This window comes from Theobroma umbraticum, unplaced genomic scaffold, assembly GCF_002168275.2.
Source record: "Theobroma umbraticum cultivar Fairchild unplaced genomic scaffold, ASM216827v3 scaffold_130.0, whole genome shotgun sequence".
In the NCBI taxonomy this organism is placed as follows: Eukaryota; Viridiplantae; Streptophyta; class Magnoliopsida; order Malvales; family Malvaceae; genus Theobroma; species Theobroma umbraticum.
The window spans coordinates 3,341,197-3,357,801 of NW_018397264.1; the positions used below are offsets into that span (position 1 = coordinate 3,341,197).

Sequence of the window (16,605 nt, forward strand, 5' to 3'; positions counted from 1 at the left end):
TCAGGCAAACTTTTATGGGAAGGCTTTGGAAAATGAGGAAAAAAAAAGAAAATTGTTTAATTTTGTTTTTCACACTTAAAAAATGTTTCTTTTTTACTTTAATTTGTTATTTTTTTTGTCCATTTGTGTATCAAAATTTAAAGGATTCGTTGCCGATCTTTAAGGGCATTTTTGGCATAATGTGATTATAATACGATGCCATGTACGTATTTACTTTCACAGTCACTTAACGTTTGGGTTATATTGACATACTTGAAGCCTTATTTTGGGGCGGGATGTAGGTTTTCTAAACTTGTGTCCTTGAGTGCAATTATACTCAAACCTCAAGGACTTCTATGTAATTTACTATATCATTAAGTCGGGAACAGAGGTTAATATACTTCAGTTTAAGACCATTAATAACAATTGCAGCCTATGTCTTGATTAAGCTCAACATTTTACACTCATTGAAGAGTGGGTAGGGAAAGAAGCTTAGGGTGATCATAAATAACGTTTTTCTTTGTCTTTTTCGAAATTATTATTGTATTAAATGTAGTTTTCTTTTACATCATTTGGTGAATTTGTAATCTCAATTTATTGCCTTCCCATCCTATTTGGTTATAACTTGTAGGGTGCCAGTCAAATAAACCCTGGGATTTAATTCAATTATGATTAAGCTATGCTCTCCGGGACAGCTCGACAATGAAAGATGAAACAATTCCTTGAACATTTGTACTACGATTTTATAGATCTATTAGGAAACCCGAAGATGGGCTTTGCTAGGTCCAGTTATCTAATGCTCTTGAGCCTAATAGATGAGCCCGGACAAGTTCCCTAAGGCCGTGGTGACTCATCCTGAAATTTTAACTAGGTCCAGTCTCTCACGAAAACCTGAAGGAGTACAAAGCTGGCTTTGGGTTCCCGAGATATTCACCTTCGGGATGCTCTGATAATGCCTGGAGAAGCATTCCGTGGCCCTTCCAGGAAGCATCTGAAACACACTTTTTAACATGGAGAAATTCAGGTCGAGGATGATCCTCGGTTGATTCTCAAATTTTGCATTGGAATGTTGATACTTGATAATGATAAGTACATTACTTACTTCTGTATGGATGTTTTAGGGATGAGAAAGTGAGCAAAGAAAAATACTACTCCCAGAATATTGGTGCAAGAGAACTGTAAAGCATAAGTACATGATTACTGGATATGGGATTGTGGATGGTATGGGTAAGCTTACTTAACTAGACCCTTATACAAATTTAATAGGAGTCCCAAATATATCAAATTATTGTAGTCATAGGTAAGGATAGAGTCAAGATTTTAAATTTAAAAAGATGAAAATGAACGAAATTATAAAATTTTTTTAAAATAAAAGTATAATTTTAAAATAAAATTTTAAAATTTTGAAAAGGCGTAAGTGGATGGTTGTCATTACAATGGTCTTGTTAAGATGGTACATGCAGAAGCCAAGGCTTGATCATGCTCTCTTCTCTTGGTCAAAGGTAACAGTTTTCTAGTCTGTCTATGAACCAAACTTGTTTGAAAAGAAAGACCATCAATGACACTTCGACAGGAGTAAAAAAATTCCCCAGAGTAGGAGCAACCAAGAAATTAGTTTGAAACGTATGAAGATATGAATAACAACAGTGCAGTATTATATATAAAGGATGCATAAATCTGTTCAGTTCGAGTGCATCGTAAAACTTTTGGTCACTTAATCAGCTAATAGGGCAAAATAGTTTGTGTGTCAGAAGAGGCGCATATTGTGGGAGTTTGGACAACCAAGAAAAGAAGGTCCCTGATTTCGTGACTTTCCAAGTGCTTGGCCTGTGAGAAATTGAGAACTTTTGTCTTTCTCTAATTTGTCCTTTCACCGCAAACATTCAATCTGATCCAATAACAAAGTTACATTTTTAGTATGCGTTAAGAGAGATAGGCTTATCCTAGTCATCTAGAACCAGATGCTTTGGACCACCCAGAAACTCAAAAAGGAAAGATGCTTTGGGCATCTCGCTTTTCTTTTTCTTCTTCTTATTCTCTTGATTATAATGATAAAACCAAGAAGAGATTATGGCCTTTTCTAGAATGATAAGGAAAATTTGGCGACACTGCTTCCCTTTCAATCATTCTTGTTTTAAGCGCAAAGGCTTTCCCTTCTATCAAACTTTTCTTTCTTCCACTCTTTGCTTCTAGTCCTCCTTGTTAGGAAAGAAACATGGCTGGGGCCTTGGTGGGTGGAGCTTTTCTCTCTGCATCCCTACAAGTGCTGTTTGACAGGATGGCTTCTCGCGAGGTCCTAGACTTCATTAGAGGAAGGAAACTTAAAAACGGGCTGCTGATCAAAAACTTGGAGATAGCTCTCTTATCTATTGGTGCAGTCCTGGATGATGCTGAGGAGAAGCAAGTTACAAACAAAAATGTGAAAAAATGGATCACTGAGCTCAAAGATGCTGTCTATGATGCGGAAGACTTGTTGGAAGAGATTAGCACCGAAGCTCGTAAAAGAAGGTTTGAAGCTGAAAGTCAAACCAGTACAGCTCAGGTATGTCGATTCTTTTCTTCTCTGAATCCATTTGATCACAAAGGGATAGAATCAAACCTAGAAGAGATCATTGAGAGGATTGAGATGTTGGTGAAACAAAAATATGACCTTGGTTTGAAAGAAGGTAGAGGAGAAATGTCTTTCCGGAGATCACCTGCGACTTCTTTGGTAGATGAATGTGATGTTTGTGGCCGAGATGATGACAAAGAAGCCATAATGAAGTTGTTGCTGTCAGATGAAGCAAGTGGAAATCTGATAGGAGTGATTCCAATTGTGGGAATGGGTGGAGTTGGTAAGACCACTCTTGCAAAGTTGATATACAATGACAATAGAATCAACCAATGCTTTGAGCTCAAAGCATGGGTTTGTGTTTCTGAAGAATTCGATGCTTTCAGGATAACAAAAACTATTTTTGAACAGATTATTTCAGGGACTTGTGATATCAAGGACTTAAATCAGCTCCAACTTGTTTTGAAGGAGAAATTGTTGGGAAAGAGATTTCTATTTGTTTTAGATGATGTCTGGAATGAGAAATATGTTGAATGGGAAGAACTTAAAAGTCCTTTCAACTCGGGGGCAATAAGAAGCAAAATTGTTGTAACAACACGCCATGAAAATGTGGCATCAATTATGAGGACAGTTCCAACTCATCATCTTAATCATTTATCAGATGAGGATTGTTGGCTTCTGTTTGGTAAACATGCGTTTGGCAATTCTGATCCTGGGATGCATCCAAGACTGGAGGTTATTGGCAAGAAAATCGTGAAAAAATGCAAGGGTCTGCCTCTAGCAGCAAAAACACTTGGTGGTGTGCTGCGATCCGAGCCAGATGTCAAGGAATGGGAAAAGATGTTAAAGAGTGATATATGGGACTTGCCTGATGATGCAAGCAATATTCTTCCGGCATTAATGTTGAGTTATCATCATCTTCCATCTCATTTGAAACGCTGCTTTGCATACTGTTCATTGTTCCCAAAAGATTACAAATTCAGAGCAGATGAACTAATTCGATTGTGGATGGCAGAAGATCTTTTAGAGCACCCAAAAGAACACATGAAGATGGAAGAAGTAGGTGATGAATACTTCAAGAGTTTGCGGTCAAGGTCCTTTTTTCAACAGTCAAGTGGGGACAAATCCTCTTTTGTTATGCATGATCTAATAAATGATTTGGCTAAATTTGTGTCTGGAGAATTTTTTTGCCAATTAGAAGGTGCCAACGGTACATCCAAAAGGACAAAACGAACTCGACATTTGTCAAATATCAAAGAAGAATATGATCTCTTTCAGAAATTCGAGGCATTAGATGAATCAAAGCATCTGAGAACATTTCTTACTTTGAGCTCATCATCATGGTCATGGTCTTCTTGTGTTACAAATAGGCTGGTGCATAATTTACTGCCAAAACTAAGAAAACTGCGGGTACTCTCTTTGTCTAAATATGAAAATATCAGTAAGTTGCCAGATGACATTGGTGATTTGAAGCATTTAAGATATTTGGATCTTTCGGAAACTTCAATTGAAAGGTTGCCAGAATCTTTGAGTTCATTGTATAATTTGCAAACACTGATACTGTTTGGGTGTGAAAAGTTGGTTGAGTTGCCTCGAAGCATGGGAAGCCTAATCGACTTAATTTATCTGGATCTCAGGGGAACAAAACTAACAAACATGCCATCACAAATGTGTAAACTAAAAGATCTACGAATATTAACCAATTTTGTTGTGGGTGAGCAAAGTGGGGCTAACATCAATGAATTAGAGGAGCTTCAACATTTGCGTGAAGGAATTTCTATCTCAAACCTACAAAATGTGGTTGATGCAGAAGATGCCAAAGACGCTAATTTGAAGGGTAAGGTGAATCTTCAAGAGCTGGCCTTGGGTTGGAGTGGTCATACTGATAACTCAGAGCATGAAAGACAAGTACTCAGCCAGTTGGAGCCTCATAAGTTTTTGGAGCACCTGGTTATTGAATATTATGGAGGAACAAGATTTCCAAATTGGGTAGGGGATTGTTCATTCTCAAATATTTTATCCCTGCGCTTAAGCAATTGTGAGCATTGCTTTTTCTTGCCACCACTTGGGCAGTTGCCATCGCTGAAAGACCTCTCAATTGAAGGATTTGTTGCAATAGTGACAGTGGGTATTGAGTTCTTTGGGAGTGGTTTTTCTGTTGTAAAGCCATTTGGATCCCTTGAAATTTTGAGGTTTAGGAACATGCCAGAATGGATAGATTGGTTTTCTTTGTCAGAAGGAGCTTTTAGTCATCTCCATGTACTATACTTAAAAGATTGTCCCAAGCTAATCAAAGCCTTGCCTAACCACCTTCCTTCCTTAACGAAACTTGTGATTCAAGATTGTGGAAGGCTTGGGGGCTCACTTCCGAGAGCTCCAAGTATCAATGAACTGGAGTTGGTCAGTTCTGATCTAGTGCAGCTGGAGGCACTACCTCCTGGACTACGAAAACTGAAAATTGAAGAATCCGATGTTCCCGATTACACACTTGCGCTGATGCTGCAAAACTGCACTGGTCTTGAAGAGCTGTCTCTTTCTAAATGTTCATCTCTCAAGTCCCTTCCCCGAGGCTGTCTACCAGCTACATTAAACAAGCTTAGCATCCGTAGCTGTCCTGGCTTCGAGTTTTCTACAATTCTCTTGTACACATCCCTGGAGATGTTGTCCTTAGTTGGTTCATGTCATTCACTCCAATCGTTCCCATTAGGATCATTCCCTAAGCTAAATACTGTCTATATCTTTTATTGCCAAGATATTGATTCCTTTACTGCATCAGATCAAACCAATCAGGATCTCACATCTCTCAAGTCTCTGCATATATTTCGCTGCCCTAATCTTTTATCTTTTCCTCAAGGAGGATTATCCGCCCCGAATTTGACATGGCTTTGGTTCTATGAATGCAACAATTTGAAGTCACTACCTGAGAATATGCATTCCCTCCTCCCATCCCTTGAAGGTTTGTGTATATACAATTGTCCAGAAATCAAGTCATTTCCAGAAGGAGGTTTGCCATCCAAATTGAAATTTCTTCGAATCGATGCTTGTGATGAACTTATAGCCAGACGAATGGAATGGGGTTTGCAAAGACTTCCTTCGCTTATGAGCTTCCATATCAGCAGCAATGCAGATATAAAGTCCTTTCCAGACGAGACTCTACTGCCTTCTTCGCTTACCTCTCTATCAATCTCCATTCTTCCAAATATCAAATTTTTAGACTATAAAGGGCTTCAAAATCTTACATCTCTTCGTCAACTAGATATATGGTACTGTCCGAAGCTCCAATTCTTGCCAGCAGAGGGGATCCCCTTTTCGCTTTCTTATCTACATATCGTGCATTGTCCATTGCTAAGCCAACATTGCCAAAAGGAGAGTGGTAAAGATTGGCCTAGGATTTCCCATATCCCTGTCATAAAGATTGACAACGATGTGGTCAGCATAGATTGAGCTACCTCCTTTTGCCTTGTTAACCAAATCTCATTCAGGTAGACGGTAGTCCTTCTACACTCAACATAGCATTCTCCGTTTATATTAGTTGACTCTTGTGACTGCTTATTTATTTATACAATAAACTCCTCAATGAAATTCTTTTTCTGCTCTATTTTGTTCAGATTCTAGATAGCTTAGCTTTGAAACAACCGATCAACGGGCCCTCAAGGTGTAAGGCCCGTGTTTACCTGGACAGATCGTCAGAATCCTTGCATTGCTCGTGAGTTGATTGCATGTTTTTCTTCCTTATATTCTTCAGGGAATCAATTACAAGTTCTATTATCAACTAAACATATTTCAACAGGTTCTTAATATTTTCAGTATTTTCCTAAACTAAACGAGATATTATAACTAGGTGCTTGTTCTATACCTGTTTGAACTTGTTAAATTTGTTGAAACTTGAAGATTAAATTGAAGATTTTCTTCTGAGACCTTTTGTCCTTTTGGCTTGTTTTTCAAAATGAAAAGCAGGTGACAGTCATGAAAGACTTGTAGCTGTACCTATAGCAGACCTAGGAGGCTAGTATTGTGATATATTGCTTCCTTTGTGTAATAGCCTTGCGGCTTCAATACCTTAATTCACTTCAAATGATTGACTTGTGAAAAATTAGAAAAATCCTGGGTATAAGTCTTTTGCCTTTGCTTCATATTCTATCTTCTCTTCTTTTAAACGAAACTCCAATAAAATTAGCTGTCTTTCAGTTTACAGTTACTGTAAGGCAAAAGATTTGTAATTTCACAAATATTTTTGTGGTTTGCTTCACTGAATTTTAGCACAAACTGACAATCATTATGGAAATAAACTTGATTTTGATGCACTGTCAGTGTATGAACTCTCTGGTTGAATCAAATTCCAAGAATACTCTGACTTGAATGGTGAATACTAAGGATTGTTCTTGGAATTTGTCTAGTATTTTCAATGAAATAGTGTTTCTCGAAGTCAGAACCTGTGGTTTTTTTTTCCTTCGAGGAGTCCTCAGGGAAGGCACATTATTTGGCAGATTATTTTGCTTATATTCTGGTTTCCTGTATGCCTGGTGGACTCCAAATTTCTGCTGCAGTCCTGTTTTTCCTTTGCCTTCTTTATTGCTGATTTTAATACCTACCTGTGAAATCTTGCTGCAAGTTGATTGAGTATCTTGTCCTGTTTCAGTGACTTTTGGGGCTGGGATTTCTCTGCTCTATTCGGTGCTTCTTGTCAGGTGTTTTCACAATCTTTCTTCTAGCTGTGATTTGTGAAACTCTACCGTTTACGGGTTAGATTCTCTATCAGAGCTTAATCTGCTCTTCTTCTCTTTTTTCATGTGATGTTGTTCGGAAGTACTGGTAGTGTAGTTTCTTCTGCTTTTGTGTTTATTAAGACTCTTTTCCTTTCCTCTTAAAACTCAATGACCAAGTTAGACTACTTTTATATCCTCTCTCTATTAATGAAAAAATCTGCCTCTTGACTGAGCCAAGAAACAAAAAATAGTACTAATCTGTAGTATTCTGCTATTGTTTTGTAGGCTGCTGTTAGGTATCTTTCAAGCTATTCCTTGTTGATTGCTCCATCATAGTATATAATTGATACCTTTGACCATTAATTGCAAGTTCTTGTTGTTTCTCCCATTCCAAGCCAAAGTTCCTAGTGCATCCAGAGTCAGCTTGTCCAAGTCAAGTGCAATACGAGATCAGTTTCTTCAAATGCAAGAATTATACATGTTTGGTCTTCCAAAAACTAAGCCATTGAGATCCCTTCAATATTTTAAAGATTTGTTACAGATGATGGAGTAAGGGTTCAAGGCAATATAGAGTGTATGTTCTTAATTTCAGGTCTCCAGGACACTGGAGATTTTGCCTTTTCACTCACTGTTACCTTGCAAGTCACCCTGTTTCTGATAAATTGTTTAATCAGTAATTTCTTTTCAACAATTGTTGCATGATTATGGCAGACATTTATTTATTTTCCATATTATATTCTTACATGCTAGTGAGCAGTGACAGAATAAGTTTGTTGCCTGTACAATTTCACATATTTTTTTGTTTTTGGCTAGAGATTTCACAGACTTGGAAAAGTTTTAAAAGAATATATAATAGTAATGAGAACAATGACAAGTGGAAATCTAATCATCGTCAAAACTAACTAATTATCATTATTTTAACCATTCTTAAACAAAGGGATGAAGTTAAGATTCATTTAAACTAACTTGTACTTACTAAAACCTCCATAACCATTAAAGAGTGGGAGATTAAAGAAAACAGAACACAAGTAAATATGATTAATATTTCTCTGTTTGATTTTTCTTTTGGGTTTTTCCCCACCTTGTTTAGTTTGGCTTCTACAAATGTCATTTATTCACCCAAAATGTGAATATTTAATATCAAATGAGAGGAATATTCTCATAGCAATAACAAAACGAATGGGAATATTCCTTTTGGGTTATCAAAGGTGCAAGATATAAAAGCAATAGATGGAAACCAAGGTCAAGACTTATCTGTACCTGAATCAAACATTCAAATTCATATCTGTAATAGTAGAATGCCAGGAATGCAATCCAGAGTAGGATATTTTACCAAAATAATGCATTTGCTTCCCATTGTATATATGAACATGAGCCATGGATGTTTTCCACATCAACAAGCCATATTTTTTCCTTAATACAAATCACTGCCTTCAGTTTACACTTCCCAGAAACAAATCTCAAAATGGCTAGGCTTTCTTGGGCTCCCATTGCTTTCCTTCTCTTCCTAGCTTTGGCCTTTACCATTCAAACAGCAAGGGTATGCATTTTTCTCCTTCCTACATTATAAACACATTTATGTATATTTATATTTCTAAACTATTAATATATTTTGTTTCATTTCTACAGGCTGGTGGGGAAGGATCCCTTAAACCTGAAGGTAATTAATGTACTTGTTTTCACAAATTTCATAAGAACTTAACCCATAGATTAAAACTCCTCCTGTAGACTTTATCTTTGATGTATAAATTAATAATTTTAAAAAATTTTGACAATCTTTCAGAGTGTGAAGGTGCATGCGAGGTTCGGTGTTCAGCAACATCTCACAAGAAGCCATGTCTATATTTCTGCAACTATTGCTGTGACAGATGTTTGTGTGTTCCTTCTGGTACATCTGGCAATAGGGAGGAATGTCCATGCTACAACAACATCAAAACAAAGGAAGGTGCCAATAAGTGCCCTTGAAAAATTAAGCACTGAAGAGCATGAAGAGGAAAAATAATGCAGTGATGTTGGAATAAGACAGTTAAATGCTGTCAGATTGTTTGATTTGCAATATATAATGTCATTCAATCCTTTTACTTGTAGAGGAAGAAATAAATGGTGCTAATTATGGCCTAAAAAAGATTAGAAATCTAAGGTAACAGTGGTATAAAATAAAATTTTAAATGATGGATATACAGAGAAAGTTTTTATTTATCAAAGAAAAAAAAATGGAGGATTAATGCTTTTGGTGTTTTAGTCTACCTCCACCTCTACTTTTTCCTTTTATCTCAAATTGTGATTAAACCAGCATTAAACTGCATAAGCTTAGCTCATTAGAAAGTGTTAGGATATGGTTTGGACGGAGATTATAGGTTTAAATTATAAATTTAATTCTCTGTAGTTCATATCGTCGCCATATCAGTATAAAATAATAGGTTTTATTTTGATTAATAATAGTTAGTCAATTATTAACCATATGCATTTATTTAGTCCAAAATTGAACTTAAATAAACAAAATAAAGGTTTGTATAAATTTTTTTAATAATTCAAGAGAATATTATATGAAATAGATAAAACTTGTTAAATAATAGGTTTACTTAAAAAATTTACCAACAGATTATTTTATTTTTATTTTTTTATGTTTAGTTATTCTTACTTGAGAAATTTGTGAAGTTGATAACTCTATGATATAGAGTTACTTGAGCTTAATTTTGATAGTAATTTGACTTAGTTCTTGTAGTAATGCAGAAAAAATAATGAGTTTTATTTAAATTATTTTAAATTAGTTAATTTAGGTGAGTCAAGCTAATCTTAGTTAATTTTATACTTAATTTGGTGTTAATGTGATTAACATAGGTTGTTGTTGATTTAGTTGTGTTTTTGTAAATGTTTAATGAAGGAAGAATTTTAACAAAATGAGAGCAATTTCAAGGTGCAAACTTCTATTACATATATTTCGGTACTTTGATCATAACTCTCTTAAAAAAGCTCGATGATTCTTAGGCCATTAGAAAGCTAAGAGAAAATGCTACAACTTTCATATTTACTATTTTATCTAGTTCAGCCTGAAATATAGTCAAAAATCTTGTCGAAGTTAAACCATTTCAACAATCCTAAAGCAATTACTACTTTTGCTAATTAATTGGTTGAGGCTGTGGGCTTGATGGAGATAGGTCGTGGCTCATGTAGTCTGATGAGGAAATCTTAACTGAAATTGACTTCTTTCTTTATCTAACTTGGGTTAACTTTAAAACTTTATAAAAATAACCTTTCGGTGAACTTAAAAAAAGAAGAAGAAAGGGATGAAATATTAGATTGACAGTTAAAAATAAAATCGCAAATTTATTAAAATTAAGAAGAATTTGAGAGATTCAAGAAGATTTGGTAGATCAAGATTACAGTTCTGAGGTTTTATCATCTTTTTGTTATTTTTTTTTCTTAGTTTGATTTGAATGTTTAAACCTAATTTGATGATAATGTGAGACTTAATCGAAAATTAAATTATTTATGTAAGATAGTCTGATTTATTTATCTCTCTTTTGCTTATGTTGATGGATTTAAGTTGTTTATTTTATTCAGTTTTTAATGCTTTTAATTACCTGATCATCTATTTCATTGAATTAAAAATCTAAGTTAAACTTTGATGAAAGATATTTTGGTAGACCTTGAATAGAATAGCGTATGATCGAATACACTTAGTTGATTAGATAGTTTGATTTATATATATAATAGACATACACTTATAAGCTATTGTTGTTAAAATTAGAGTGCAAACTTAATAAATCTTTCAATTTAATTTGTATAGACATATGATAAATTAATTGTGAGAAATATTTTTATGAGAAACTTGATAGAGATTTATAAATAATTTAGGACTTTAGATTAGCAACTTGATCCATTAAGCTAAGTTAAAGGAGAGATAATATTCAGATGAAGTATGAGGGATATTATAATTTTAAGTCTAAAAGTCAATCAAATCTTAAAAAAGTAATTTTGCTAACTAAATTTAGATTAGTTTTAGTTTCTAAGTTTGATTTTATTTTACTTTTTAATTTTAATGTTTGGATAAAATTATGTGTGTAATTTTAGTAATTAATAGTAAAAATTAATTCAATTTCCTATGAGATCGACACTCTACTCATCATTATATTATCTTTGCAATACCTATATTTGCATTGATAAAAAATTGAACAATAAAAGTTCTTATCCAACATACCTTTGCCAACTCTTGTCCAAAACCTTAACAAACATGAATGGAGGATTTCCAATCTATTCCACCAAAAAAGTCTCAAACCAACTCCATGGAATAAACACATTTTACTCTTTCTTTCCTGTGATTTCCATGAATGAACCAGGGCATTTAGTAGTGGTATATATCTCTTCTCAACTTCAATGGACATAACAAAAATCATATTACATAATGAGTAAAAACTATCTTAGGCATATAAATCACATATCACCATTCTATTTATGAAATATCTTCCACATATACAAGTATCAAACACCATCTACTTAATGATTGTGTCAAACATAGTTATTATATCCTTCTCACTTTATATTTATCACCTTTTGAGATGTATATGAATATTTTATTCAATAACAAATATATGTATCTCTTATTTTAAAAAATAGAATTTTAATTTCCATTTCTCAATTTTTTTTTAAAAAAAGATATGACAAAATGAAAGATGAATGGCATTAATTACCTTTATAAGTAGGCATAATGAGAGACAGATTACATAGAATGTATCTTTAGTTATGTCATTATTGTTTTTAGGCATGAATTAATTAAGGTTCAATTTCAATAGTTGGAGCATTTAATATTTACTCTAGATGCCAACTACTAGTGCCAAAGGCTATATATGGAATTACAAATCAGCCAATATCTGCGCATTAATTTAGAAATTTAAGTTCTATTCCTATAAGAGGGGAAAAAAATAAAATGACAGTGAAGGGTACTGAAGCAATATTCTACTGTTTTTGTCCATAAAAAGGATATTTAATTAAGAAAACGACTTGAATATTGCATGAATGGGATTTTGACATGGGGCATCGGTTGAGAGAGGATTCTTTGCTGTTCAGCCAGAGTTGTTAGACTATATAAGGAGAGGTCCATGGATGTTGTAGGGCACAGACCTTTCTTCTTAACATCATTGCTTCTACTAGCACAGACAAAGCATTCCCTCTAAAGACAATAAATATTAACATGGCTAGGCTCTGTTGGCTTCCATTTGCATTCTTTCTCATCCTTGCATTGAGTTTTACTATTCAAACGGCAAATGTATGTTTCTCATTCTCATCTCTTCTTCTTTTATTACGCATGTATGCGTATACATATATTATATATTATAATATATATATATATATATATTAATTTGAACTATATATCGTATTTCAAATTTAAATATTTCTTCTTTGCAAGTGGAAATTGAATTCCCAATATAAACATTTCGAGAAAATTAAATGAACTCTCTCTGATTGTTTCATGTCCACAGGCTGGCAAGGAAGGATCACTTCACCTTGAAGGTAAAATGCCACGCAATCTTTCGCAAACTCCATTCGCTATTTCCTGACCATGTTTCTTAACGAAGCTTATAATTAAATCCGTGATTGTTCAGACTGTCCCAAGGCCTGCGATGTTCGGTGTTCGAAAACACATCACAGGAAGCCATGTTTGTTCTTCTGCGACTATTGCTGCAAGAGGTGTTTGTGCGTTCCCTCCGGTACGTATGGCAATAGGGAGGAATGTCCATGCTACAACAACATCAAAACCAAGGAAGGCAAGAATAAATGTCCATGAATAAGTTGAAAATGCTTTCGGAAGCTCTTTCATTTGACAGCCTTTGGTTTTTGCTCTTAAATCATAATATTGATGTTAGAATAAAGGTGCTGGATGGAAATATGGGTATTTGTCTTGCTATAGTAAAAATTTAAGTCTATCTTTTTCCTTTATGGGAAGTGTTCTTGATTTGCAAGTTTAAACCCTTACGGTCTCTAAAAGCCATCAACCTTACGGGGAATGTTCTTGACTGCTAGAAGGAATTGGGAGGCGATTTCCAACTTCATTTTACACGAAACGATCAAATCACCAATATGAGCAAATATACTCTCCTTATTAATATCTAAATCTTATTATATATATATATATATATATATATATATTTGGGCGACAGTGTATAAGGTTATTGACACATGTACATATGTATAAATAGTCACCAAAAATTTTAATTTGGTGTTAACAGTGGAAAGATATATAGGAAGGAACTAAAGCAAACTATCTTCAATTTCTTTTTCTTCCTTATGAAAGAGTGATTTTGTTTAAAAGAAACGTTGGGTAGTTGAATATTGTGAAATCAAATTTCACAAATAATATATGAAATCCGGCATTTATTAGTTAAGAAGATTGGTTGCTGTACACCCAATGTTATAAGATAAGTACATGAGCCTGTGGTCATGGAAGTCGCAGGGCAAGGCTCTCTGCTTTTAAGTTTCCTGCCTCCTCATTGATCCCATAAAACACGAAAATTAACATGGTTACCTTTTCTTGGCTTCCTATTTGAGTCTTTTCTCTTCATTTTGTATAACACACTATCATTATGTATTAAATTTTTTTTATATATTTTTATCTATCTATTATCTATCTATCTGTCTGTCTATCTGTCTATAAGTATATTTTTAAATATATACTATACATATATATTTTTAAAGATAAAATTTTAAAATTTAGATGAATGCACTTAAAATCAATGTTAGCGATGTGTGTTTTAAGATTTTTTTAATTTGATAAGAAACTAATGTTATAGCTTTTGTTTTGAAATGGGTTATGTATATATCTCTTTATAGATGTATGTTTTTGTTAATTAAATTTTTTTTTTCAATTAAATTCAAAACCACTTATTTGGGTTGTAATCAAAGTCATAATTTTTTTTTTTTAAAACAAAACACAAGCATTGCAAGTGCTTCTTTTTTTTCTCTTTGATTTGCGTCAAGATATCATATGACCATCATGCGTTTTCGAAATTTCCATAAAATTAAGCCAAATGGGCTTTTCTCATTTGTAAATTCTTAATCATGGGCCTAAGTCAGACAAGTTGCAAACTGGCAATATCCATGCCTTGGGGATTTTAGATACTTACGCAATATGACTAAAGAGGGGAAAACAAAACAATTTTTATTTGTTTGACCATATGTGATAAGTATTATAATTATCAAGAAATTTAAATATAGCATATTTAACCAGAGATATTTTATTGTTTTAAGTTGAATTAAGCTAAATATTCCTCTTAACTGCTAACTTGTCCTGTAACAAGATAAATCAATGTAAGTTAAAACTTTGTTAAGCTTTAGGTCTATAATAGCTAATATTCCTTTCAACCTAGAGCTATAGTCCTTTGTTTAATTTTATTATTTATTACTTAGTATTTCTTATTCCAATCCAATTAATGTTTTAATGTTTCAGTAGAAGATTAATTAATTATACTGAGCTTCGGAATTTCAAACTAAATTCCCTAATCTCTCTCTCTCTCTCTCTTTTCTAATCCTCTTATGGTAATATTGTTGGTACTCTCATGTCAGGTTATCTAGACTCTCTTATTCTATAAGTGACAATATTAACGTTGAAATGTTTGGCTTGCACATGAACTTATAAAAATTGCTCTTGTGAAACATTCATGTATAATTTTCGAATAAACAAACACAAAACAATTAAAAATAATCATAAGCTTACAAAAGAGGGAAAGTTCATGAGCATTAGGCAACGAGAGAAAGAAGTATTAGTTTAGGTTAGTGAAGGGGAAAGCATGATCATCGAGGCAGTGGTCCAGTAGTGTTGAGCTTATTCAATTGACGTGCCATCCACGCCGCTTTCCGAGCACGTTATATGTATATAGTTCCTATAAACAAAGCCCCCATTTCAAGGCCATGCGCCTCCATTCTCTCCGCCTTCAGTCTCCCTTGCCCTTTTCCCTCTCTTTTGTTTCTTTCTCAGCCCTTTTAAATATATATATATATATATAAACAGTAAGTTGGAGAATAGAGGTTTTTTTTTTTTTTTTCCTTTTTTAATAAAATCTTCGCAAACAGTTTGTTTTGCCATGTAACAACCTCCTAGCTAACCCTAAAAAACAATTGCACCCCAGACGAAAATAAATAAATAAAATAGGAGAAGAACAAGTCAAAGACATAAACAAAGTTGATTAAACACTTCTCCCCTTTGATGGAGTTGTTGGGGTTTGCTTATTGTATTGCGTAATGTATATGGTATTTATTGTAAGGAAACTTTTTGTCATTGGAAGCGACAGGGTTGGAGTAAACAAACTTATCCTAGGATTTTTTTTATATATATGCCAAAGGGGAATGAATATGCCTACATAAAAACAGCTAGAGTTCATACAAAGTACTAAACCTCACAGCTAATATTGATCCATTTCATGTGTGCCCATAAACATTTCTATTCTGCCAACGAGACTTTGTACATGGTTAGTAGAACGTCTTGGTATCTCTAAGTTCCATATTTAGATTCATTGTATGTAAAATTTGATTCAACTTTACATTGAATTTTTTCCAAATATAAGTATATATATATACACTAATGCATTGATTTTGTTTTTGATTTATTCGTTTGTAATTATACAGTTAATCAAATACATAGCATGTCTATTCTTCAATGTCAATTAATCCCATATTAAAAATAGAATAAAATTAATTTGTGGTCACCATTCCAGCACCACAAACATTTCGACACATGGAAAGGTCTAATTGGTCTGCCGCTCGCAGTTTTTAATCAGTTCCTTTCATCCATCCAATTAGTGTCTTAGATTCCATTGTCGGCCCCCATTAACGTTTGTCTGTTACAGCCATCATTAAACTAATCAAAATGATGATGAGAAGTGTAACGACACTGATAATCATGGATTGCTAAAATAAGCATGAAAAGTGCAATTCAATCCTACATAAGTTACTTGTGTTGGTGGAAGTCATGATGGTTACCATGAGGGAGGAGATAGGTAAGTACACCTTTGTTTTCCAAAGCACAGGATAAGGTTCTCTATTGTATCTTCTTCAGGGATTTGCTGGCTGTCTACGTATATGTGTCAAATCTTGATGTATATGGACATTGGCAAAAGCGATTGGCTATTATACGCATTTTAAATGATCTATCCAGAAGGCTTTTTGCTTACATTGTTAAATATGACTTGTCCACGTAAAAAACAGGGTCGGAGCCATTACCTTGATGGCTTAATCTTCAGCAGTAAAGAGCATTACAGAGGCAATGGATGGTAACGTGAATGATGATAATGATATGATGAAGGGGGATGATCATATATAAGTTTTTATAGATAGGCATATGGAGAGATTCTTCCTTAAAGATATATTCTCTGCCTA

The 16,605-nt window shown here is 33.9% G+C and overlaps 2 protein-coding genes and 1 pseudogene across 3 annotated transcripts; all 3 read left to right on the forward strand.

Moving 5' to 3' along the window:
• The first annotated feature begins 1,951 nt into the window (after positions 1–1,951).
• LOC110422071 (putative disease resistance RPP13-like protein 1 pseudogene) lies at positions 1,952–7,207 on the forward strand (annotated as a pseudogene). Its single transcript, XR_016351563.1, has 3 exons — positions 1,952–6,012; positions 6,139–6,236; positions 7,170–7,207. The product of XR_016351563.1 is annotated as a putative disease resistance RPP13-like protein 1 pseudogene (transcript).
• LOC110422072 (gibberellin-regulated protein 12-like) lies at positions 6,243–9,237 on the forward strand. Its single transcript, XM_021435843.2, has 3 exons — positions 6,243–8,776; positions 8,866–8,896; positions 9,020–9,237. The coding sequence occupies exons 1-3, from the start codon at positions 8,618–8,620 to the stop codon at positions 9,199–9,201; spliced, it is 372 nt and encodes a 123-aa protein (XP_021291518.1). The 5' UTR covers positions 6,243–8,617; the 3' UTR covers positions 9,202–9,237.
• Positions 9,238–12,427: 3,190 nt separating this feature from the next.
• On the forward strand, positions 12,428–13,021 carry LOC110422162 (gibberellin-regulated protein 12-like). The gene is made up of 3 exons (XM_021435955.2): positions 12,428–12,502; positions 12,717–12,747; positions 12,840–13,021. The coding sequence occupies exons 1-3, from the start codon at positions 12,428–12,430 to the stop codon at positions 13,019–13,021; spliced, it is 288 nt and encodes a 95-aa protein (XP_021291630.2).
• The last annotated feature ends 3,584 nt before the right edge of the window (positions 13,022–16,605 follow it).

What these genes read in the sequence shown, in the direction of transcription:
- LOC110422072 (XM_021435843.2), top strand. Translation starts at nt 8,618, where the DNA reads ATGTTTTCCACATCAACAAGCCATATTTTTTCCTTAATACAAATCACT. An exon ending in TTACCATTCAAACAGCAAGG is followed by an intron (nt 8,777 to 8,865) that starts GTATGCATTTTT and finishes TCATTTCTACAG; the next exon opens with GCTGGTGGGGAAGGATCCCT. An exon ending in AGGATCCCTTAAACCTGAAG is followed by an intron (nt 8,897 to 9,019) that starts GTAATTAATGTA and finishes ACAATCTTTCAG; the next exon opens with AGTGTGAAGGTGCATGCGAG.
- LOC110422162 (XM_021435955.2), top strand. Translation starts at nt 12,428, where the DNA reads ATGGCTAGGCTCTGTTGGCTTCCATTTGCATTCTTTCTCATCCTTGCA. An exon ending in TTACTATTCAAACGGCAAAT is followed by an intron (nt 12,503 to 12,716) that starts GTATGTTTCTCA and finishes TCATGTCCACAG; the next exon opens with GCTGGCAAGGAAGGATCACT. An exon ending in AGGATCACTTCACCTTGAAG is followed by an intron (nt 12,748 to 12,839) that starts GTAAAATGCCAC and finishes GTGATTGTTCAG; the next exon opens with ACTGTCCCAAGGCCTGCGAT.